Source organism: Fomitopsis serialis (assembly GCF_022376445.1).
Source record: "Fomitopsis serialis strain Sig1Antser10 chromosome Unknown B0H18scaffold_37, whole genome shotgun sequence".
Lineage (NCBI taxonomy): Eukaryota > Fungi > Basidiomycota > Agaricomycetes > Polyporales > Fomitopsidaceae > Fomitopsis > Fomitopsis serialis.
In genome coordinates, this window is record NW_025954997.1 from 226,646 (window position 1) to 250,275 (window position 23,630).

Consider the following 23,630-nt stretch of genomic DNA (forward strand, 5'->3'; position numbering starts at 1 on the left):
TCTGACGGGACTCGGACCAGACCAGCGAGTCTCGTCCCGCTACGCGACTGTCAAGATAAAGTATTGAATCGGGAGCTGGACGACGTCACGGTCAGGCTCGGAGGATACACCTCGATGACCGGACGCGTATCACTTCGTTCAGTCGGACCAAACGTATACGCTACATCTGTCTCGTCTCCGAGTCTAATCTCGTATACATGCTACGAGTTTGAGGAAGATGTGGTCGTGACGAGTCGGTCTTGGTGCTGTCAAACGAATTGCAAAGACTGACGAGGATGACTGCTTGTTCGTTCATGACAGCCCCGCAGGCCGCACAGTACAGTGAGAGAAAGATATACAATCTCAGACTGAAATAGCCCTCAGCCTACCTGCTTCTCACCACCGACGTTACCGATCTTCCCAGCCCACTCCTCCACCGCAACCCCCGCCTCCTCCTGGATCAGCGCCCACGCCCGGTCAATATGCTCCCTCCTCGTGCGCTCCGCGCCAACCGCGAGCCGCACGCAGAACGTCCCGTTCAGCTGTGTCTGCGTCAGGAAGATCTCGCCGCGCGCGCTCACCCGCGCGTAGAACGCGCGGTTCAGGTCGTTCAGCGCGTCCGCGCCGAGCGGCGGGGTGAGGCCGCGCGCGCCGGGGTCTGCGACGACGCGGAAGACGGTCAGCGCGAAGGACGGCTTGGTCACGAGCGCGAAGGAGGGCGAGGTCTCCACGAGCGAGGCGAAGTACCCGTTGAGGTCGATGCACTGCGGAGGTCAGGATCCGCGAGGAGCGGAGGCGGAGGACGCACCCGTCGGATGTAGGCTTGGAAGCCCTTCACGCCGTAGCTCCGGAGGACGAACCAGACCTTGAGCGACCGGAAGCGCCGCCCGAGCCCGAGGTGCCAGTTGCGGTAGTCGATGACCGCGCCTGCTGGGCATTGAGCACTGTCCAACGCGTTTGAGAGGCGGTTAGGACACACCTGCCTCGCTCTGCTTGGTGCGCAGGAACTCGGGCGTCACGTCGAGCGCGTCCGTGAGGTCTTTTCGGCTCCTGACCCAGAGAAGGGCTGCGTCGAAGTTGACCAGGCCCCACTATCGCTGCGCGTAAGCAGTGTAGAACGCAACAGAGTAGCATATATGCCCCCACCTTGTGTAGATTCGTCCCTACGGACGTCGCGTACGTGTTGATATCCTTCAAACGCGAGACGTCGCGATACTCGGGACATGCGAGAGTCACGCCAGCCCAGGCGGCATCGACGTGGAACCAGACGTCGGGGTAGTCCTTCACTGTGCCCCCGCGTGAACGACCGACCATCCCAGCAAACGAGCCACACTCACGGACTTCACCGATCTCGTCCAGACGATCGATCGCGCCCGACGAGGTCGTCCCAACCGTGCCGACTACCACGCACCCTCAGAACAGCCCGCACGCGTACTAGTAAGCAAGGCCGACTCACTCAGGAAGAACGGACGCTTCCCCCGCGCGACGTCCTCCTCGAGCGCCGCGCGGAGCGTCTCGCCCCGCAGCGCGTACTCGTCCTCCGGCTTGACGTCCAGGACGCGGCACTGCAGCCCGAGGACGAGGCTCGCCTTCACGCCGAGCGAGTGTGTCTGGCTCGTCACGTACAAGACGAGGTCCTCGAGCTTTGTGTCCGGGTGTCGGCGCGTGTATTGGGAGCGCGCCGCGACGGTCACGACGAGCGCGGAGTCAGATGAGGTCGTCTGAATGAATGGTCGGTGAGTAAAGGTGACGGTGGACGCATGGGTCCAGGCCTTACCTGGATCACGCCACCGCCGGTGCCGGAACTGTTGAGGAAGTGGTCCGCGAGCCCGAAGAGTCTCGCGCACCAGTCCATCATGGCCATCTCGAGTTCGGTGCATGCGGGGCTGCTCGTCCACTATCACCGACCGTTTGAGAACTTCGAGCGCGAGGTGTGCCGCAAATGTGGACGTACGTTGAACCCAGGATTCGCCGTACTGGTCGAGTACAGGTCGCCGAGCATCCCCTCGAATGTACATGCCGTCGGGAAGTACGCGTAGAAATTCGGGTGTTGCCAGAACGTCAGACCTAGGCGTCTGCATTGAAAAGGACGTCAAGACGAGAGCGCGACATGCATACCTGGAAGTATGAGCTTCTGATAGTCGTCTGCGATGATGTTCCAATCCTCGCCATCTTCTGGTGGTGAATCTACGCGAACGCAATAGGTGGATTGGCCCCGCGAGACAGAAGTCGTACTCACCCGGAAGCTGCTTGAGAAGATAGCCCGGCTGGACAGGGGGCACCACTGGGCGGTCCTGGAGCGAATAGTAGAAGTCGCAGATCCTGTCGATCGCTTGGTAGCCAGCTTTGCGGAACCTAGTGGAGACACGGTTCAGTACGATATGAAGCGATCTGATCAAGTGTGCACGCACGCTTCGATGTCCATGTCTCACTCCCAGTAGATGCAAAGTGTCAAGAGAGGCAACGTACGGCCAACCCGGATGCCCTGGTCCTCTTGTACGACGATGTCCCCACCAATCCCCGAAGATGACTACTGCCGGAGTGCCCTCGGGTCCAAGATGATAAGTCGAGCGATCCTACGCAGTGTTTCGGGCACGCATGTGGACGGGCGACTGAGTGATCTCACGATTCGGACTTGCGGTATTGCCGGGAAAGGGCTGGCAACTTGGCTCAGAAACCCTCAAGGGACTCGTCAGTACAGACATTAGAGACAGTGGGATGCTCCGGGTGTCGCGACGAAGCCAGTCGTCCGCGTCAAGTCGTGTCAGTGGGAGCAAGTGCTTCAGTACTTCAGTACTTGTTCAGTACGGCCAGGCAGGCGTGGCCAGCGCTACGGTACTTACGTAATCATGCTTAGTTATGTCGACTGTCTGCCGCATCATGTCTCTCGCCGACTCGACGATTGTCGCACGGAGACTGCTGCGTGTCCATTGAATCTGGTGAGTAAACGTTTAAACCTCCACGCGATCGTTAGCATAGTGCACGCCGGCGGTGCCTCGTACCAGCCCGTAGGACTTCGACTGACCCAGATGTCATAAGTAGGCTGAGCCTGTGAACCAGCGGAAGTAGCGCTTTGCGCCTTCCTGTACGTTGCATCTATGGACGGGGATTGGGTGCCGGCGGGAGGGTAGTGGGTGAGTTAGATATTTCGGGGCTCTAGCGAACCATTAACTCATCTGGAATGGAATACGAAGCAGGTGGCCGGAGAGCGTCATGTCGCAGTGAAATTTGCATACGAATATGAAGATCGCGCATACATGCTTGTTCGTGCGTTTTGATGGCCTCTCCTCTTTGACGCTCCGCTTTCTCCGTTCTTAGAGCTGTATGCTGTACGACCTCGCCCCCGAGCTATGACAGACCCGATGGGACGGTTGTAAGCGAAGTGACCATGAGCACGCAAGTGCAGCCCTAGTTTCTGTCGCAGAAAACGCATCGTGAAATCATGCGGCAACGGCATGTTATGTAGGTGCGCGCCTCCTCGACTATGGCATCGGACCAACTTGCCTGTCCTGTCAGGTCGTCGCATAGGTCTCGAGCCCTGATCATCTGCGACCGAAACCACCCCATCTAGGCGGGTCCGCATCTCACGCGATGTTTGCCACTCAAACTTATAGTCGCTAACCCGCTCTGTGCTACCGTCGGGTTCGCGCGCGTATGAGGGGCAGCGAAGTTATCTATGAAGCAACCCGATTCCGCCTGCAAGGCCGTCGGTGAACGACATATTATGGCCATTGATGGACATACATGCTGAGAAGTTATGATCGTAAGATTCGATGGACCGATGGATTGTCAGCGCAAGTCGGCAGTCTGCGTCGAGTTAGGGGAACGCGCCACAGGGCACACTCGCATCTTCCTTGGCCTGGACATTGTGAGCTCTGACAGAGGACGCGCGAGTGCACATAGAGCCTCGCGGATACGATCCTCCACTTATCCGCCCCTTGCTACTGTAGAGATCCATGTGGTTATGAGAAATGTTATGCGTCTTATCAGCCATCACGCACCCAGTTGCTCGCTCGTATGAGGGTCTGCATAGAGCCAACTGCGTCGCCGGGCCAGATCAATCGCCCTCATTGACCTCGATGGGACAGTACGCAACACAAATGGATATCATAGTGCGATAGCGATGACATAGCGCGGAGAGAAACGCGGCAGTGAGCTAGATAGTGTTGCAGAGGTGTCTCAAGGCGTTGTATAGATGCTCACGGGGAACAGTATGTCAGGCTCGCCCCTCTGTAGACTGTCAAGCTAAAAACCCAACGGGCTATTGAACATAAGCGCGTACCTTTGTGTGCTCAGGATTGCTTCAGCTTCTTCCGGTTTTCAGTTTGCTCCTCAGCCGGCGAGCGTCTGCGCTGCCGCTTAATAGGATTGCGTCTTTCTTCGATGTCCGAGCGAGACGGTCCGCTACGGAAGCGTTTGCGCCCGATGACAGGGCTGCAGCCCTCTTCGCTGTTCGAGGAAGGCTGCTCGTGACGAAGAGCACTCCGATAGTGGTTTTCAATTTCCTGGATCTGCTGTTCAAAGCTCAGGCTGGGCTACCACACGACTAGTTATCGCAATGCGGTGAGGCATGAGCAAATCAAGACTCACAGCAAAGTATGCCCCGCTGGAAATATGGGCGGAGCGCCGGGTATCATAGTTGTGGTTGGCATTCGCGAAACCCAAGACACCATCGACGGCGTCGGACTCGCCGGAGTCGGAGGAATAGTTAGCAGCCTGCGTGATCTCGTCGCTGAAAGTGACGCGTTTTCGGGGCCTGCCCCGATGAACACTGGGCAGTACACGAACGGTGGGGAAAGACGTTACAGTGCCTACAGCCGAATGCTGCCTTTCCATCACCAGGTTGTGCTTCGCCTTCACGTAGTTGTGTGCTCAAGGCATCTATTGCAGAGTCCTGCAAAGTTATTCGTGTATCATTGAAGGTGCGTCGATATCATACATGGAGCTACTCACATGTTCAAGCCTTTCAACTGTTCTCTGGTGCAAGACATCGTTCAACTCCTCTTTTATTTCCATGTACGGCTTCTGCATGATTAAGTCATTTAGTGTTTATCTCACCTAGCGACTGACACACAGACTCACGGATGCCGCAGCTGCCCGAGCACTCTGCGCTGAATTCTCTATCTTCGCTGCAGTTACTTGAAGGGTTTGACGCGTGACGTCCAGCTCTCGCTGAAGTCTTGTGTTCTCCCCTTCGAGCACATCATTCCTTTCCTTCGCTTTGCGGTAGTTACTCTGAAGATTAGCGTAACTAGACTCAGCAAAATATAGTTAAGCATTCTGAACTGGCCCATAGACATTCAGATACATACCTCGTCTTTAGCATTGCCAATTCATTTACTACGGCTTGCACATTCGCCACCACTGAGTCCGCGCCGCGACTTGCGCCATCAGTCGACATGCTAACTTCCAAGCGACTCAAGCTATGGGAAGCGATAGACTGGGTCAGAAAGTGTCCAGCGCGAGACAACTGGTGGTAGTTGGGGTTCAAGTTCCTTCGACGTGTGCCACGGTGCGTGAAATCGGTACTACAAGTCATGGGATCTATGTTGGATCTATGTACGCGACGCCGTTGCGTTCCCGCCACCGTTCGCCACAGCAGCTGACGTAATACGCCTACTGCGTTGTTGAAGATGCATCATGATCTTCGGGGCAGGAACTTGATGGAATAAGGTGCCGGGCGGGAGGGTAGTGGATTCGGAGGTGAGCACAAGATCACCTTGTTCGCTGAGTGGTGCAGCGAAGTCGTGCTCCAAGGAGAATTTACTTCACAAGGGTGTTGTGTACAAGACTTCAAGGCATGATATCCACGAAGGCGTGGGGGCTGAAGACAACGACAATGATTGCAGTGATATTTAACCCCTGCGTACAGCTTGGATAGCCCGATTTCTCCCTGTTCGCTTCGCGCTATCCACCAGCTAAGACGGTTCAGCTCGTGTATTGCACTGTTCATAACTTGAAGTGAATATGGCATACGGACACTGTTCGTACAGGTTGCAGGGCTCGTAGGCGTGTTCACTCTCAAGCTGGCATCGCTCATACTCGGAACCCACCGTCAGTTCTAGAGCATTCCTGACTATCTCTCGTAAACCGAACGCGAAAGGTGCACTCACCAGGTGAATACACACACCGGCTTAGTCGAGTTCTCCGTGCCACGCCTTGGACGCGAAAGATTCTGCGACGTAGGGTCATGCAGTTATCTAGAGCAATGTTCGTTCGTTCATTTCTAAACGTAGTGACAACGCCTCAACACATACCGAGCGAGTGCGAGGTGGACTCGACGTCTTCAGCGACCTAGCCGTCACCTCGTGGTTCGACAAATGGACGGAGCCATCAGCAACTTTCTCCGGGTTGTATGCGGTTCTCGGCATATAATCGGTACCCAATGGCACGCGAACGTCAACAGCTAAGCCGCCCGTTAACAGCACTTTCGCAGATGGGTTCCAAAGCGCTCGCCTGTCGTCAGAAGGTTCGCATTGAAATTGGACGTGCACTCATTGTAGAAGATAGCCTATGAGATTGTATGAGATAGGGCAGACAGAGTAGTGCGGAGAGAACTCACGGTCCGTGCGGCGAGCTCCCGTACGCGTCCGCCTGTACCTCCGACTAGCGGGCACGAAGTCGGCCCTGATGCTAATGGGAATGCAGTCGGATTCTTGACTTCGGGTGCTCGGCAGAGCCAACACTCTACGTTCGGAGTACGTGGACAGAAAATGACGACGTGGCGTACCCCCGCATATTTTCCTTCATAGCCATGGGGCACCGGATATACGACTGGAAGAACGAATTGCCAATGGACAGCGTCAGCGTCGCAACAGGCGGCACTGATGTGCGCTGAGAGACCAACTCACCGGTCATGACGTTGTCAACGCAAGCTAGCGGCCGACTGTCAGCAGCGGGATGCATGGGCGAAAGATAACGACGTAATAACTGGTCAATACCGCGGCATTGCTGTACCTGCAGTGCGCATAGCTGGCTCAGTCGGACCAGGACTTCCTTTCGAGCCGGCTTGAAGTGAGCTTCAATTTTAGTGAACACTATGAGGGGATAGTGCGGCATACCTTCATACACGTGTCTCGGTGATTTCCACACATTTCCTATGACATTACTCAACTCTTTGTTCCGCTCTCCGAGTCCCTTCGCGAATATTCTGCGGCCCTCCTCGTCGCTCTGTGTCCATATCCTGGCCCATCATGTCGACCGGTCCTGGGTGTGCATGGCGTTGTTCAGAACGCGCATAGTATCGTTTGCCTAAAAACTGCATCGCGCATCGTCCGGATGGCCACAAATCAGAGACAACACAAGGGTCGACTCCAGGAAGAAGCCCGTGCATGACTTCGGGCAATGGTCATCTTGCACCACCTCAGCTGCCTGAGGCTGCATGAGGTTGCATGGCAGTACTGCTAGTTGGACCGGCGCGGTTCTGTTGACGCGCCATTCACAAAGCAGGTCCGACGATAGAGTATGTCGTATACGTAGTGCTAGCACGGTTGATGTTGGGTCGATTCTCGAGAGCGCGGCCTCGTGACCTCGACGCGCTGGTGGCGGTCGTTGCTGCTTGCACTCAACGTTGCGCACCGTGGCACTGTGGCTGACTATGGCTGACCCCGTTTGCTGAACGCCTTGACGTCGGTCAGGCCTTTGGCAAGTTTTCATGGCTTCCTGAAACCGTCTCCCTCAAGTCTGCCTGCTATGCTCTTCGGTAGCCCAAGCGGTCACTCTTTCACTGCGCTTCTCACTGCGTGCGGCTTCAAGTTGGTGTTCACCATGACGTTGAATGGTAACTTACCTCTTCCGCTTCGCAGACATTGCTGAGTATGCATCTACACATAGGTAAGTACATGCGGATGGTGGGGGAAACCCGAGATTTTGCTCGCAATGCGATCAAGTAAGTATCGTTCGCAACATTTGGATGCCGAGCTTGGTATGCTCGCTTCGGATGCTCTACTAGGTGCCATGTGTAGCGGATATCCCCCGCTTGCGCCGATGCTAGCCACCAAACCCAGTCGAACGGTAAGATATGTTTACTTACACAAACTGACTGATTGAATCCGAGTCGCTCATTCACTGCATCCAGGTATACGACTCGGAGTTGACACGTTCAGGCGTGCTGTCCGATTCTGCTATCGACGTTCCATCTTGCATCGGATCTGCCCAGGCTGTCTACCTGGGACGCATACATGTACGTGTAACAAATTATTGAAGCCATTGTTGCGAAAGAGTGGCTGAAGGCATTCCGCACAACACGTGGATCTCGTATCCCTGAATCGCCGTCCTTGCTCGGTCTGCCGCACGCAGAGAATTCAAAGCCAGGGTAGTGCATGTTTCGGGGTCCAGCTTGCAATGATCACTTGGTCACTACCCCGATTGCCACGGGCTCCGACTTTCGTCGGGACAGTCCTCTCTACTGACATTCTACTCTACCATCTCACTTTTAGATCCGGGCACCGCATCCTCGTCATACCTATACTTCAATGGCGCCGAATTAGCATAACATCCCCTTCACGTTTGACCAATTCGCTCTTTGTGTTGCCATATGCAGGGGAAACCTGTAGTAGGTGAGTTTCGAAGCGCTAATGGTTTTGCTCCTAGAAACTAACTGTGATGTCGAGTTTTGCAGTCTTCGCCGTCATCAAGAATCGTCTCTGTGTCAGAAGACGTGTGAAGCACAATGGAAGCTGTCTATGGGCTCAGTGGGCGACTCTTTGTCCTCACGAAAATGTCCGCGTTCCCCGCAGAAGATGCCGGTCCCGTTCGAACAAGCTTCCATGCTCTGCTCGACGTCCACTGTCATTATCCAGTGCGTAACCGGATGATGCCCAGTCATATGGCTGGCGCACGCGCACCCTCTCAAACGTCTTCGCTGACACTGACGTCCGGTGAGCGGATTCATAGATACCCTGAATCCAACAAACTGATCGTGCCCCGCCTTCATGCTATAGAAACTGTCACATTCTTCTGACGCACGGGATGACCACCCTGGGTGTTCATCGGAAAATATCGCTCCCGCATGCGATCAACACGGTCGGTTTGGGTCACCCTGTGATTGGCATATTCGGTTCACTGCTCTGCGTACATAGCTGGACTGCTTAGCGTCAAGGTGGCAAGCTCAATCACGCATGTCCTCTAGCGTACTAATGTGCATCTCGGACTATGTTTGTCTTGTGGTCTGCTCGCCCCCGCTGTCTCGGCTCTGAGGCATTTCTGCTGTTCTTTTGCCCATCACTGAATGTTGAAAGATTGAATGCTGATACTCAGACCCTGCAGGCCGCCTGTTCAGTCGTCAAATCATTGCTGTGCGTCTGGAGCGGGTGGTCCGGCGAACGAACGAGGTTAGCAGTGTACGTCCGCTTTCCGTTCGGCCTCCTTCAGTGGAAGCTACCGGCGCACTGCGTCGTCGAGGACACCGACGTTGTCATGCGCCGACCAGTATCATACCTTTTTTCATGCATATATTCCCTCCGAAACACCCTGCTTTGTATCGAAATATGCAGGAGAACTCTAAATGAGTTTCGAAAGCGCTAATGGCCTTGCTTCTAGCCTGTGATTGTGATGTTTGGCTTCCCAGTCGTCGCCGCCATCGAGAATTCCCGTGCCAAAAGACATGCATATGTGACAGTGGAGGCCATTTATGGAGGCTATTCACTCTGCCTCTCGCCCACCCGCTCAACGTATCCTCTGACACCGTGATGTCGCGAGCGAATTTGTATGTCGTACGTCCGTTAACGAGTCTGTGCTGTAGACCTGATTCCTGTAAGCTGATCACGCGCACCTACGGTGCTTTAGATTCTGTCCTTCTGACACTCAGGCTGGATGGGGTAGCGAGCTCTGCAAGCGCCGCAGCTAGTCGCCACCCAGAAAGCGTAACTGAGGTTGTGCGGACGGCGGGCGAGTTTCACGCAGGGATGCCAATGGTGGATTTCGCGTGTAACTACAATGCAGCGTGTGTGTAGAGAGGGACGTACCGTGGCTCCGCGAGATGGAGTTCCTTTTCCCGGCGGCGTCGGGTGTGACCATGGCTGACCTTCACTGCTTGTCAAAAACCGCGTGATTCGTCCCGCCTCTATTCTTGTCATGACCATCGGCACAGTGTTCTATACCTGTGTCAAGGGCATCGAAGCCGCGGCGCGGCGGCAACCTCGCGGCAACTTGAAGGACATCGAGGTGAACACTAGCCTGATGAATGATATCGACGCCGCATTCGTACTCGAAGCATTCGAGATGGTGGAATATGCAAAACGCCCCCGAGAAAATGGCTCGGTACCAGGTGGCACAATCAGCAGTCTCGCTTTGACGTGGTCACACTGCAAGCGGCTGACGGGATGCTGTGGATGACGGCGTGCGATTGTGCGGCTCTTTGATGCGGTAACGAGTGTCGACTTGATGAACGCACGACTCGGATTGTGATGCGGCTACTGGCAGTTGGACCCGTTCGGTACGGGGTTGATCATCTTGCACTTGCCATTAGTACACCGACCGTGTCAAGTCATTCGCGTTTCGAACGAAAATTATTGTAGAGCATCGCATTGAGTCTGCAAACAAGACCACATTACGTTGCGAACTTAACGACTGTCCTCGACTTCCAGTCCAGTTCAATTTAACCTGTCCAATTACGCTTGTTTTGATAGCCTTCGAAGTGATCCTTGAATTTGTAAAGTTTGGGCGCCACGGGCCGGAGGCTGGGAGAGCGCTGGAGAGCGACTCTGGACCACTGCCGCCACAGCAGGCCCAATGTCATCGATTGGTGACTTGCCACCAGAGGACCAGACAATGACCTCCTTGACAAACGGAACATGGTCAGTCTAAAAGCGTCGTCGGGAGGTTGTCTGGGGTATATAAGCTGCAGCATGTCGCGAAAGTAGATCCTCACCAACAAGAACTAAGTCTCAGCAACCTCCTACGATGCAGTTCAAGCTCGCCTTCGCCACCTTCGCCGCCCTCGTCGCGGTTGTCGCTGCAGTTCCGTCGGTCAGTATAACCCCATCCATCCCCGCCAGTAGTGCTGACATCCCGCACACAGCCGGAGGTCACCACCCAGCTCTTCACTCAGGAAGAGATGATCGCCTGGCTCAAGCGACCGACGCCGAGCTCACCTTCATCGGCGACCCTATCCCAGGTGTCAATGCGCCCGAAGGTCTTACCTCGCGCGCCGCGGACAACACGATGGTCACGTACTGCAACCGCCGCACTCCAGAACGTCTGCGGCGGCTCGTGCACCGTGTACAACGGCTCGGCCAAGTGCCTCAACGCCCCGGACACGCAGTGCCTCGCAGCCACGAACAACGTCGGGTTCTGCGACAAGGGCGGGTACGTGCGCGGATAGACGGCCCAGAGAACGCAAGAGTTACTGATAGATGCCTTTAGATGCGGAGGTAGCTGCAACCAGCTCTCGACCTGCGGGACGCACCTGGATAACGGGTATTGCTACACCCCGGGCACTAAGTCGATCAACGTTGGGAATTATTAGGCCCAGTTTGGGAGGGTGGGGCTGAGGATGCGAGAGGATGCGACGAGAGATGACGGGTGTATGGGAACGCGTAGTTGTCAATGCATGAGAGCCTGGCTTTGTAGTACTGGAGCAAAGTGGAAGGGCTGGAGTTGAATGACGAGTGAGCACAACCGCTGTGTGCACATAAAGATACTGTCGGCCGCTCGGTGTCCTTTCGACACGATTCAATTAGGTCCTGTCTTCAAGTTGACGCGCCGAGTTCCAAGAGGACCTTGTCTACGAGACCGAAAGGCTAGGTCTGGGTCCGCACGCATAACCCGGGTACCGTGCCAGAACGGCATATATCGTGCCCACTTGCGTCTCCACGGAGAGGCACTAGTTCCGGTGCATAGTTTGACTTGTTATACAATCTTGTACAGCAAGTCAGCACGAATACTGATGTAGATACTCGTAGGAGAGAAGATATACCGGCTTGATTGCGAAATCATCCCGTTTCGTCCATTCCTGTGCCGCGTGTAGCAGAGCATCCGTCCGAGCTTGGCGGACCCGCTAACCGTATGAGAGGTGATGTCTGTTGCCGTGGACAGTCTATTCAGCATTGGACGCTAACCAGGGCCTACATTCGAGGCTCGCCTAAGGCAATAGACAGTGTCATCTTCGGCGAAGAAAAAGAAAGTCAGCATCATGACTAATCTTTCAAAGCTGCTGTGCATGACCTACCTGCACAGCTCGTATATGCGGGCAAGACAGAATGAAACAGGAGATGATCAAAGTGAGCCTTGGACTGGAAGCAGCGTGCCCCACTGCGCGGCCCAGCTAATTTGCCGGTCATTACACCATCGTGGGCAGCCCGTCCACGTCGTCGGACGCCTTCGCCGCCAAAACACTGGGAAGCGTGCGACGGAAAGAGCCTTACTCACCTGACATACGTCGACGACTCTCTGAGTCTCTTCTCTGGAGCTATGCCCAAATACCCGGCTAGACTGGCACACACATCGGACGGAGTCCGATCCCGCTCATCCATTAATGACATAATCCATCTATATGATAGTAACAGTTTTTGTCTGTGCCGCAGATCAGCTTTACGCATTGGCTTATGATGTGACAAATGGACGATACCTCTATGATCTTCATTTCACGGAATATCGGCCTACCCATCCCTTCCCCGCATCCTTTTCCGCATCCTCGAGTGCAAGGTGTATTGTATCCGAGCGCACCGAGCTTCTCCTCTAGTCGACCACATCTCCGCTCGTCCTGAGATAGCACGGCAGAAACGGCAGCGAGGAGCATGAGTTCGTCGGGCTGGCAGTTAGATGGCGGAAGATGTCTATGTACTGATGGGTTCGGGGCCGCGGTATCGCTGCACCTGTAGCTCGGAAAACTGGCTCGCTCGGCCCAGAATAAAATGGCTTCGCAAGTGAGCTTTCAGTGAGCACTGTGAATGGCATAGGGAGACGTACCTTGCTGCTTCGGTGCCTTCCGGTAACTGCCAGATACAACAGTCCTCATTAGCACCGGTGATCAGAGCGACGAAATAGCCATACCTCCATGTTCTGTTGTTTGTACGCCCGGTATATAGATGCCAGTGGGATTTCCCCTGCTCGGACTTTCTCAGCGTGGTGCGAGCAGTGATCGACCGTACTGGTCTCGTCTTCGCCATGAGTCTGCTCACTGAGAGAAGCCTGTCAGCGGCTAGTCTGCGCCATCGCTTCTCAAGTATGCGAAGTCACGATGCCGACGAATGGATGCTGCTACACCTTGCAGTAGGACCGACTCTGGAGCCTGTACCATATCATTAGCTCGCGACCTATGTTACGACCCAACTTGAAATATACCTTCCTGATTACGGTTCTCAATGTCGGCACGCTCGTGCTGTGAATCGACAGGAGTCACATCAGCCCGCATCCAGCTTGGAGAGAGGATTGAGGATCGCAGCAGCGAGGAGGGCGAGGCCGTCGAAGAACAATGCAATTGCACAAGAGATGAGTAAGGGCGCCAAGAACGGAAGGAATTACTTACGAGCAAGGATCAGAACGCAGGACAGGGGGGAGAACACAGGAAACTCGACGAACGGGTAGCCGAGTACCGACAGCGTTGAATGGCAGGGGCTTGCACGCGAGCGAGAGGTCGCCCAGGACACCACCGAGTATGAACGGCACGGAGGTCCCAGATCGCCTCCGGTTCGTGGTCCACACCGTCTATATCTCGCAAGTATTGCGGGCTATTCATGTGATGGATGCGTGTCATTGCTGTATTTGGGTGGAGAGTTGCCGCCAACGAGGAGTGTTCAAGTTGTGGGTGCGCATGCTATTGCATAGCTCAAAAGACGAACTAGTCGCCTAACGGCTAGGCTGATCCCCGTGCCATCGTAGGCGGCGTTTGTGCTTGCGACCCGTTCGTATCACACGTACACGCGTAGCACAGCGTCATGGGTCGGGAGTATCTATATCCTTCGCGCGGACGACTGTGCAACGTTCAGCTTCCAGAGTTTCGTACGCTTTACGCAGTCCAGTACGCACCCAACCCATACATTCATACATCGGATTCGTACCCGAGCGGGCGAAATAGATCAGGCCTGGCGACAAAGACCATCCATGAATCGTGAGTATGCGATACGAAGTCGGCCGTGCCATGATCAGACTCAACCGTACCTTTCTGTCTTCCCCAACCGCGGCCTGTCTCAGCTCTACACCACCCCCTCGAGCCCGTTCCGCACACCCTCCACCGGATTCATCCCCTGCATCATCGCGGCGTCTCCGCGTCCCCGTCCGCCGCCTCCAGTACATCCCGCACAGCATGCGAGCGCACCGAGCCTCTGCTAGTCACTAGCCATCAACCCCGAATCTGCATCTCCGCGTGCGTCATCAGCCCGAGCGCGAGTCCGGCCGTCGACGTCGCCGCGCCCGTCCTGCGCCTCGACGGACGCGGCAGCCTCGGCCCGCTTGCGGCGGCGCCTGGCGAGCGGGTTGAGGACCGCCGCGGCGAGGAGCACGAGGCCGTCGAAGAGCTGCATACAAACCCAGATCAGCACATGGAACACAAGAGGGCACAGCATCCACCCGCGCGAGCGCGACACCCGGAACCGACGCGGGGTCTTCGCGCGCCGTCGGACGCACTGAGGAGTGCCCGCGCGGGCGCATTTGGCGGGACGGGAGAGGAGAGAGGGGGGAGACGACGTACGACGACGAGCGAGTAGCTGAGCGCGGCGAGCGCGGCGAACGGCGGGGGCCGCCACGCGAGCGAGAGGTCGCTCAGGACGCCGCCGAGCATGTCGACGGCCATGAACGGCACGGAGAGCCCGACGACCTCGCGGTGCACGTAGATCTCGTAGTACTGCGGGCTGGGGGCCGGGTGAGGGAGCGTGGGTTGCGCGCGTAGAAGGGGTGGACAGAAGGAAAGCCGGCGTGGTCAGTCGAGGCGCATGAAGGAGGGCAGAGAGGGACGTACAAGAGCGCAAGCGAGAGTACGACCGACGAGATGATCCCAAACGCCTCGACCGCGCGCGCGTCCCCCTCTCATACGCCGGCTACAACACCCAGCCCACCAACCACATCTTCAGCCCACCCGCACACCCCAACTACTGGCCACTCACCCGCACCGCATACACCATCCCGCCCTGGAACCCCGCCAGCCCCGCGAGTGCCGCGCCGTACAGCGCCACACAGACCGCGCGCGGGCGCCGCGGCGCGCCGTAGTACTGGCACTGCGCCCACGACGCGAGGCAGAGCGCGCCGAAGAGCTGCGGCTGGACGATGAGCGGGACGTTGAGGTCCTGCACGATCGCGTAGACGCCCATGAACCCCGCGGCGGTGCCCCACAAAAACCTGTCGTCCGGCGCAGGGGGTGTCCGCGGGCGGGGAGGAGGGACGGCCAGCGCGGGTACGGGTGAGGGGTGAGTGGGAATGGGGATGGGGATGGGAGGAGGGCGTGACTCACACAAACCACGGCGAGAGGCCCTCCGTCGACTTTGTGCGCCAGCTCTTCCAGATCTGCGGCGTGAGCTGGACCGTCCAGCATATCGTGCCCATCGTCCCGAGCACGTTCTCCGCCGCGGCGTTCGGGCGCATCGTGCTCGGCCCGGTCGACGTGCGTTCAGGGCGGGTCCTAGCGTGCCCAAGAGGGTTTATGGTGGCTCGGCGGGTCGTTGAGGCGGGTTCGAGGACAGCAGCAGAACTGAACGGTAGCGGGAGAGGCGAAGCTAGCGTCCGTCTGTGCCTGCAGAGGGCTCCATGGTGAGTCAGGCTTCCGAGAGGCCGCCTGTGACCGGAGAGCTTATCTCCCCCAGCGAAGACTCGGAGGTGCGTACAGAGTCGGCGATGGCTCGTGCGGGGCTGACCACTGACGACCGCGGCGGGCGAGGCGGTCCTTGTGCGGAGAAAGCAAGCGTGCACGTAGACGCAGAGCCTACTAGTACTACCGGAAGCGACATGGTCACCAAGTGGATTCCACGGGAGGGTATCGTTACACCACGGCTTGTGGCAGGCACAGCAGCCGTACAGGAGCACATTCCAATCCAGCCAACATACTACATACGACTACCCGTCGCCCGCCCCGACAGCCGTCCCGTTCGCATCCACGCCCGTCGTGCCCGTCCCCGCCCCCTGCGCGGCGTCGTGCACCTCGTCGACACCGACTGGGCTCATGGCGATGTCGTGCGAGACGTCGAGCGAGCCCGCGCGGGCGAGGGCACTGTCGGAGGCGTGCTGGTGGATCTGGGTGAGCTTCGACTCGCGGACGGCCTGGGGAGGGGAGGATGGACGTCAGGAAGTGCAGACGACCCCCGAAAGAGGCAGGAGGAAAGACTGACGTCGTTGGAGGCCTTCCTCTGCTGGAGCCTGTCGAGCGACGCCCTGCGCTGCTGCAGGTCCTCCCCCAGCCGGCCCTCCTGCTGCACCTTCAGCTGCGCCAAAGTCAGCACCGCCGCCCAGGACTCGAACGCGCGACGCACCTCGAGCGTCTTCGCCGCGCTCCGCTGCGACGCCATCGCGTTGTCGTGCTTGTGCTCCGCCTCGTTCAGCGCCCGCGCGCTCTCGTACTCGTTCTTCACCGCCTTGTCCAGCGCGTGCTGCGCCGAGTCCGCCGCCTGCCCCCGCCGCATTCGATCAGCGCTCAGCACCCGGTCGGCGCACGACGCACCTTCAGCGACCGCTCGTGCGACTTGTCCAGCTTCGCGACGTCCTTCAGCGACCGGTCAAAGTTCCGCTGCTCGTTCTTCGCCTCCGTCGCGATCATCTTCTCCACCTGCTGCGTCTCCGCATCCGCCGACGCCGCCCCGCTCGACTGTGACTTGTTTGACGTGAACAGGCCCATGCTCGCGGTGACCAGTAGTAAGTCAGTGGGGTCGCGCAGAGTGCTCGTGAGAGGTCGTAAGAGTGGGATGGAGCTGGAGCTGGGTGGGGGCGAGCGGCAGGGAGCTTTATGCTGGAGCGGTGGTGACGCGTGCGGGCACCCCAGAGCTGCCTCGGCCCTCGAATCGAGTCTAACCCTTGCGGTCCTGCCCTGAGAGTATCTGGGCATGCAAGTACTGGCCTTGCCCCCGTGCGTCCGCAGGTGTGGACGGTACGCCGACGGAGGGGTGCGAGGCACACATCGAGCAGTGACATTAATTAGGCAGGGATCACGTACAGTAGTAGTCATACAAAAGAAACACATTATAAGCCAGGCAGCACTACGAGACAGACGGAGCACCACCGACTGCAGCACCTACGCCCTGTCCCCACTCGCGATCGCCGTCCCATTCGCGTCCACGCCCGCCGTGCCCGTGCCCGCCGCCTGCGCGTGGCCCGTGCCAGCCGCGCCATCAGCGGGCCCGTTGGGCAGGTCGAGCGAGCCCGCGCGCGCGCGGTCCGCCGCCTGCTGGTGCATCTGCGCGAGCTTCGACTCGCGCACGGCCTGCGGGCACAGCGGGGTCAGCACCGTCCGTGGTCGCAAATCGCCGGAGGAAGGGAGAGGTCCGCAGAGACGCCGGCTCGTGCGTTCCCTCGGGGGCACGAGCGCCGCGTCGATAGGGACGCGACGACACGGCGGCGGGGAAGGGTACGGAAACGGACTGGCACTCACGTCGTTCGCGGCCTTCTTCCGCTGCACCTCGTCCACGGACGCCTTGCGCTGCTGCAGGTCCTGCTCGAGCTGGCCCTCGTGCTGCCGCTTCAGCTGCGCGCCATCAGCGCAACCCGCCGATCAGCAGGAAAGAACGGGAAACGCACCTCGAGCGTCTTGGACGCGTTCCGCTGCGCCGAGACCGCGTCGTCGTGCTTGTGCTCCGCCTCGTTCAGCGCCTTCGCGCGCGCGTGCTCGCCCTTCACCGCCTTGTCCAGCGCGTGCTGCGCCTTGTCCGCCGCCTGCCGCACCCGCACCCGCAATCAGCACCCACCCGCGCGCAGCCCACCCGCGGCGCGGCGCGACGCACCTTGATCGACTTCTCGTGCGTCTTGTCGAGCTTCTTCAGGTCCTTCAGCGCGTGGTCGAAGCTCTTCTGCTCGCCCTTCGCCTCCTTCGCGAGCAGCTTCTCCACCTGCCGCGTCTCCGCGTCCTCCGGCGCCGCCCCGCCCGACTTGCTCGAAGAAAACAGGCCCATCGCTCGATTATAACAGATCCGTAGGTCGTGAAAGGTCGTTAAGAGTGGAATGGAGAGAGGGGTGCGGTTGGGATTGTGGTTTGTGTGGAGGAGCGCGGCGGGGCGTTATATACTGCAGCGCGGCGGGTGGCTGGCGGGGCTGGTGACGCGCGAGGGGAGGCTGGCTGGGGCGCGCGGGGGTGACGTCACGCGTTCCTGTTCCTTCCCTGCCTGTAAAGCTAGACGGTTGCTGTTAGTGTCCCGAATGAACCCCAGTGAAAAACGCATCTGCTGGGAGATGCTCTGAGATGCTCGGAGCTGCTCGGTGGGGCCGCTGTCAAAAGGACATCTGCGAGCAGCTCCGAGCAGCCTGGAGCATGAAATCCGGACTTTTTGCATTTTTCTAGATGCTCGGAGCTGCGCTGAGCGTGAAAATTACGCGTATGCAGCTGGGAGCAGATCCGGGCATATTGCTGGATGCTCCTGTATTGCACTAGCTGCCATAAAAATAATACATTTATCGTGTATACGTTGCCCGCATCCTGCGCTGCCCGCGCCCTGCATACCGCGCCCGCCGCACCCTGCGTACTGCCCGCATACCGCACCCGCCGCCTGCATACCGCGCCCACGCGCTCCCGCCCAACCACCCCGCACACCACCTGCATACTACGCCCACCCGCTTCCTACGTACTGCGCCCGCCCGCACCCTGCATACTGCACTTGCGCCCGTTTCACGCCTTCGTCTCACTCGCACGCACCCGCCGCTCTCCGACACTTCCGAGTCTTGGCCATTGCACTTGACTTCTTCGCCTTCGATTTTCTTGCCTTGAACCGCAGACTTGACGACTTCTGTAGGCATCAACAAAATGTAAGGGTCACGAGCACTGCAGAGTCCTCCATATGCAAATGGCACGCACGAATAATTGCCTTGAAGTCGGGAACATAATGGGCCTTCTTTCCTGCCGCTCGCTGGTGTCATCGGACAAGTATTAGTCTTGCTATCTGCGAATCACAATGTACACTCCGAGACGTACCAAACCATGAGCTTCCTGCTCATACCGCTATTGTGACATTGAGCAGCCTGAGGAGGGCGAGAACTGGTTTGCGGGAGGCGAGCGAAGGTGTGTACATCCGTCCACTTGGAGAGTCGGCAGCGCTGATGAGCGTGGGATCCCAGTGGAATAGAACACAAACAGGCCGGGCGCTGTCCCCGGCAGAAGCTTAGTACGCGATCTCTTGCGCCGCACAGCAGAGTGAGTTGTATTCCATCTCATGCGGGTGCATCACTGACCCGCGACGAAGGGCCGGGCCGCCGCAGGAGGATGGAGGTGGGCATACGCTCGGCGAGTCGGAAGCGACGAGGTCGACAGCACGTTCATCCCCGACCCCAGCTCTTCCATACGTACGTACACCCCGTATGTCTTCCTCTTTGCAGGTCACCGTCTGCTCATGCTCCTGTGCAGCTCCCGAAGAAGAGACCGCGATACGGCATCTCACCTTCTGGCGCGACGGCTTCAGTGTCAAGGACGGGGACTTCATGCGCTACGACGACCCCAAATCCTCAACGAGATCGACTCTGGGTGCGTATACTCGACATCCACCCGGAACCGTATCGTATGACACTGACTCGTGTTCACGCAGCCGCGCGCCGCCGCACATCCTCAACGTCTCCCCCGGACAGCCAGTCGAGCTCCGCGTCGTGAAGCAGCTCAGCGACGAGTTCGTGGCGCCGCCCAAGGCGCGCAACGTGTTCTCCGGCGAAGGACACCGCCTCGGCTCGCCCGTCCCGTGCATCGCGGGCCTCGGCGCGGCCGCGTCTGTCGACATGTTGGGGAGCCTCCCCGTGACCGCAACTGGGAGTGTAGGACTCCCAAGAGAGCCGAGCGCACGCCGGGCGAGTGTGCGGTCGGCGGAGAGCATCAACACGCGCTTCGAGGTCAACCAGAGCCTGCCGACGATGAGCGCGCAGGTGCGCCTCGCGGACGAGACGAGGATGGTGTGCCGGATGAACCTGACACACACCGTGGGCGACATCCGCAACTTAATCAACGCGTGGGTGGCTCCGTCTGCCCGGGGATGTGGGCACCGTCTGATTGATGTGTGTGTAGGTTGCGCCCGAATGGTCCCGCTGGCACTTGCCGCCCGCCTTGGACGGTAGCCTCAAGGCTACCGTGTGTGACGTGCGCTGTCCGATGCCATCGTATCAGATCAGTATCTACACATGTATAAGTAGACAGGTAAATCAATACGAACCTTAAAAGCGATCCTTACAGCGATGTGCATGGGTCCCGCCGCACGAATCATGCGGACGGGTCAATGAGCAGGCACTGAATGAGTGGGCCAGCTAGGGAATGAACGGGCGAGTGGGCGATCAGCTGAAGTGTGAGCAAGACGTGCGAGCAGGGCAAACAAGGAGGCGGGCGGGCGAGCAAGGTGTGCGCGCAGGCAAAAGGGCACGTGGCAAGTGAGAAAGATGCATGGACGAGCGAGGAGACACGTAAGCAGATGAGACGGGCATACAGCAGGGCGGGCGAGCGGGCAGTAGACAAGCAGCGGGTGATTGCACACTAGGTGATGGTGGTGGTAGGAGCATGAGAGAGGGGAGCAGGAAGACGACGACGACCGCCATCGCTGCAAAAAGATTACGTCATACCAGAGCGGGCGGGAGCGTTAGTGTTATAATGCGCACCGCGCAGTACTTGGTATCGTAAGTGCATAACGCATGCGCAAGGGGGCGGAATTGACAGCGATATCGGAAGGCTACAGCCCCAACGTTCTAACTCAGAGGCAAAAGACACTAAGCTCTAACGACGATGAGTTAATTCATTGACAAGCTGTCATTTGGTGATTTCGCTGTAAGCCGTCAGCAGCTCCGAGCAGATTTGGGCACATTTCAACGACGCGCGCAGCTCCCAGCAGCTTGGAGCATCTCCCAGCAGATGCGTTTTTCATTGGGAATGAACAGTGAATAGAGTTGGGGCTTACCGAGTTCGTCAGTCGAAAGAACGCGGGACTCCAGCGGGAAAAGGGCGCGCTGTGGGTCGGAACAGACATGTACGTGTTAGGATCAGGCGGTCTCGAGCGCAAAAAGTAACCAAGCCACTGCTCGCGGTCAATACACACCATCTACGGACGATATGGTGCAGAGCCGGACGCGTCGCAGCTGTGCGAATAACAGGACCAGCCCGTTCTCATAGGATGTCAGCGCCTACATTAACTGTACACATAGCGTACGCAGCACACCGCGACTCCGCTCGCGTCCATACCACCCCCACCTGACCACCGCACGCCTCACCACGCCGCGTCGCCGTACTCATACTCGTCCCCGCTCGCAGGCGCATCGTCGCCGTACACGCTCTCCTCGTCGCCATGGCCGTATTGTTCGCCCTCGTCTGCGTCGTCGATCCATGAGCCGGGATGGTCGTCGGCTTCGTCTGCATCTTCGCCCCACGGGCCGGGGTGGTCATCCTCCACGGCCGCGAACTCGTCGGAGTAGAGGGGGAAATGGTCCGCGTGGGCGGGCGCGTCGTCCTCGTCGGAGTAGACATGGATGGGCGAGGAACTGTGCACGAAATTGTGCGGAACAGAACCATCATCTCCATATATGATCCTAGCATGAAGAACGTGAGTAATGATTACGGGTCGATGGACTAAGACCTTACCTTTCCCTATCAGCCACGGCGTCGGCTAGGCCGCTATCACTGCGAAACAAGGTCAGCATACTCCATTCGAGCACGACAAGGGAAGCCCATACCTGACGGAATGCCCATCATCCTCATCGCTCGGGGCATCTTCCTCCTCTTCATCGCTCTCCACGACAAACCGATGGCGCCGCGCAGGAACCGGGGGCACAAAGTCCACGTCCTCCTCCTCGGACCCAAGGTCGTCTCCGTCCTCATCCGAGCCCACAACCAACGCATCGTCCTCTCCAATCGCGCCTCCTACCGCCAGGTCCTGCCGGAACGGCGGCGAATGCCGCTCCGCGCCGTCCTCCGCGCCGTCGTCGTCGATGAAGCTGCTCTCATATCCACATTCATCGTCCTCGTCACCGTCCTCGCTCCCGCTCGCGCTCCCGAGCCCGCCAAACAGGCGGCTCCGTATCATCGGCACGAACCCATGCGCGCCGCCGTACACCACACTCCCGTCCTCGTCGTCCACGTCCGTCACGTCTTCCTCGTCTATGCCATCGTCGTCCCCGTCCCCCTCCTCCGGCCACGCCCACTCCCCCCTCCGCCGCCCGAACAGGACCCCGTCCAGCCAGTGACCCATCCCCTCTGCCCTGTCCCCGTCCCCGTCCGACTCCTCGTCCCACCCGTGCGACTCGTCCAACCCAGCATGCTCGTGGTTCCGCGCGTGCCCCGGGTACACCCTGTCGCACGCGGAGCACATCCCGTCCCAGATCTCGTGCCCGCAGTCGACGCACCGGTAGATCCCGCCGTCCTCCGCGTCGTGCATCCCGAGTATCGTGTGCAGCGCCGCCGCCGCGGGGGGTGGGTCCGGGAAGAACAGCGGTGCGCCCGCCCCCGCCACGTTCGCGAGCGGCTTCCGGAAGATCCCGTCCCACGGGTCCGCGCGCTCGTGCGGTGCGTCGGGCGCGTCGGGCGCGGGGGGATTCATCGGCGGGTCCGCGAGGTCGCTCCTGAAGAAGTTGCCGACCATGTCCTTGACCGCCCAGACCTCGATGGGCCGCTCGCGCAGGACCGCACGGCAGTGCGGGCACGTCTTCTTCCGGAGGAGCGCGGGGAGCACGTCGTGCGGATGTGCGTCGGCTGGCGGCGACTGGAACCACGCGACGAGGCAGCCATGGCACGCGATGTGCCCGCAGGGCGCGAGCGCGTAGGGTTTGTGCAGCGGGTCGAGGCAGATTTGGCACATGAGCGACTGGTGCAGGGTGGAGAGGAGGGTGCGTTGTTTCGAGACGAGCTGGAGATACGGTAATGAGCGAGTGACGCAGAGTGATAGGTTCTGTACGTACCTCGGACTTTGCGGCGAGCTGGGCCTTGAGTGACGCCACTTCCGCAGAGAGGGCAGACGTGTCGGGTGACTGCGCCTTCTCCTTCCCTTTCAGAGACATAGCAATAGCCTTGACAAAAGTGAATATCCGCGGAATGCAAGGAGTGATGAGAAGCTCACCGGTGGAGACACAGGTCGGGGCTCGGGGCTGGCCGTCTTGACTGTCGGCGACGATGCAATATGAGGGATACCGTGCGTACTGTTGGCCCCAGCGCTGGTAGACGGGCCTGCGACGAGAGCCATCGCAGCCTTCCTGGCGCCAGAACGCGACCGCTTTCTCGATAGCCTCGAGCCTGGCACACCAGGCACGGGCATTGCGAGTACTCGCGGGGCCTCGGTAGTCTCAACGACAGGGTGCCGTTTGCGCTTGCGTTTCCTCTTCCTTTCCTTAGTCGAACTGTCGCGGTGTGGCTCAGAAGCGATCGCAGCGCCCTTGCCTCTGTTCTGTTCGCTGTTACGTGCGCCTTCCCTGTCGCTCGTGTCCTCCGAGTCGGAGCGCACTCGCTTGCGGCTGTTCCTTGAAGTGGGTGCGTTGCTTGGACCTGCGCCGATTGGGCCGGTCGCACTCGACATTGGCAGGAGGTACGTCGTCTGTCCGAGTCGCCAGAAGCAGCGCCGCGTCACGCTTTCGCA

At 58.7% G+C, this 23,630-nt stretch overlaps 8 protein-coding genes across 8 annotated transcripts; 2 read left to right on the forward strand and 6 right to left on the reverse strand.

Annotated features, from left to right (window-relative positions):
• Positions 1-359: 359 nt before the first annotated feature.
• B0H18DRAFT_1119607 (pyridoxal phosphate-dependent transferase) lies at positions 360-2,404 on the reverse strand (the record flags this gene model as incomplete). The annotated part of the gene is made up of 11 exons (XM_048033961.1): positions 360-743; positions 788-906; positions 959-1,070; positions 1,126-1,265; positions 1,317-1,379; positions 1,436-1,700; positions 1,757-1,876; positions 1,934-2,046; positions 2,098-2,166; positions 2,219-2,334; positions 2,391-2,404. 11 exons carry the CDS (start codon positions 2,402-2,404, stop codon positions 360-362), a joined length of 1,515 nt encoding a protein of 504 aa, XP_047892941.1.
• A 1,959-nt stretch (positions 2,405-4,363) lies between these two features.
• B0H18DRAFT_389905 (uncharacterized protein) lies at positions 4,364-5,484 on the reverse strand. The gene is made up of 5 exons (XM_048037893.1): positions 5,292-5,484; positions 5,062-5,230; positions 4,933-5,004; positions 4,570-4,873; positions 4,364-4,509 (listed from the first exon to the last, which is right to left on the reverse strand). Exons 1-4 carry the CDS (start codon positions 5,378-5,380, stop codon positions 4,688-4,690), a joined length of 516 nt encoding a protein of 171 aa, XP_047892942.1. The 5' UTR covers positions 5,381-5,484; the 3' UTR covers positions 4,364-4,509; positions 4,570-4,687.
• Positions 5,485-5,785: 301 nt separating this feature from the next.
• Positions 5,786-7,472, reverse strand: B0H18DRAFT_1010269 (uncharacterized protein). The gene is made up of 8 exons (XM_048028906.1): positions 7,397-7,472; positions 7,041-7,350; positions 6,831-6,975; positions 6,542-6,753; positions 6,436-6,490; positions 6,237-6,385; positions 6,093-6,179; positions 5,786-6,020 (listed from the first exon to the last, which is right to left on the reverse strand). The coding sequence occupies exons 2-7, from the start codon at positions 7,071-7,073 to the stop codon at positions 6,168-6,170; spliced, it is 606 nt and encodes a 201-aa protein (XP_047892943.1). The 5' UTR covers positions 7,074-7,350; positions 7,397-7,472; the 3' UTR covers positions 5,786-6,020; positions 6,093-6,167.
• A 3,018-nt stretch (positions 7,473-10,490) lies between these two features.
• B0H18DRAFT_389947 (uncharacterized protein) lies at positions 10,491-11,663 on the forward strand. The gene is made up of 3 exons (XM_048037894.1): positions 10,491-10,947; positions 11,000-11,286; positions 11,344-11,663. Exons 1-3 carry the CDS (start codon positions 10,882-10,884, stop codon positions 11,444-11,446), a joined length of 456 nt encoding a protein of 151 aa, XP_047892944.1. The 5' UTR covers positions 10,491-10,881; the 3' UTR covers positions 11,447-11,663.
• A 2,583-nt stretch (positions 11,664-14,246) lies between these two features.
• Positions 14,247-15,857, reverse strand: B0H18DRAFT_1085341 (PQ loop repeat-domain-containing protein; the record flags this gene model as incomplete). The annotated part of the gene is made up of 6 exons (XM_048031900.1): positions 14,247-14,435; positions 14,609-14,768; positions 14,876-14,940; positions 15,021-15,252; positions 15,365-15,471; positions 15,837-15,857. The coding sequence occupies 6 exons, from the start codon at positions 15,855-15,857 to the stop codon at positions 14,247-14,249; spliced, it is 774 nt and encodes a 257-aa protein (XP_047892945.1).
• A 232-nt stretch (positions 15,858-16,089) lies between these two features.
• Positions 16,090-17,963, reverse strand: B0H18DRAFT_829433 (uncharacterized protein; the record flags this gene model as incomplete). Its single annotated transcript, XM_048039379.1, has 4 exons — positions 16,090-16,167; positions 17,489-17,581; positions 17,635-17,769; positions 17,838-17,963. Coding segments are annotated over 4 exons (432 nt in total), but the record flags the coding sequence as incomplete, so codon positions are not given.
• Positions 17,964-19,322: 1,359 nt separating this feature from the next.
• B0H18DRAFT_1010311 (SEP domain-containing protein) lies at positions 19,323-20,574 on the forward strand. The gene is made up of 2 exons (XM_048028907.1): positions 19,323-20,169; positions 20,238-20,574. Exon 1 carries the CDS (start codon positions 19,402-19,404, stop codon positions 20,140-20,142), a length of 741 nt encoding a protein of 246 aa, XP_047892947.1. The 5' UTR covers positions 19,323-19,401; the 3' UTR covers positions 20,143-20,169; positions 20,238-20,574.
• Positions 20,575-21,275: 701 nt separating this feature from the next.
• On the reverse strand, positions 21,276-23,312 carry B0H18DRAFT_955236 (uncharacterized protein; the record flags this gene model as incomplete). The annotated part of the gene is made up of 5 exons (XM_048042337.1): positions 21,276-21,594; positions 21,647-21,685; positions 21,739-22,907; positions 22,960-23,067; positions 23,118-23,312. The coding sequence occupies 5 exons, from the start codon at positions 23,310-23,312 to the stop codon at positions 21,276-21,278; spliced, it is 1,830 nt and encodes a 609-aa protein (XP_047892948.1).
• Between the last annotated feature and the right edge of the window lie 318 nt (positions 23,313-23,630).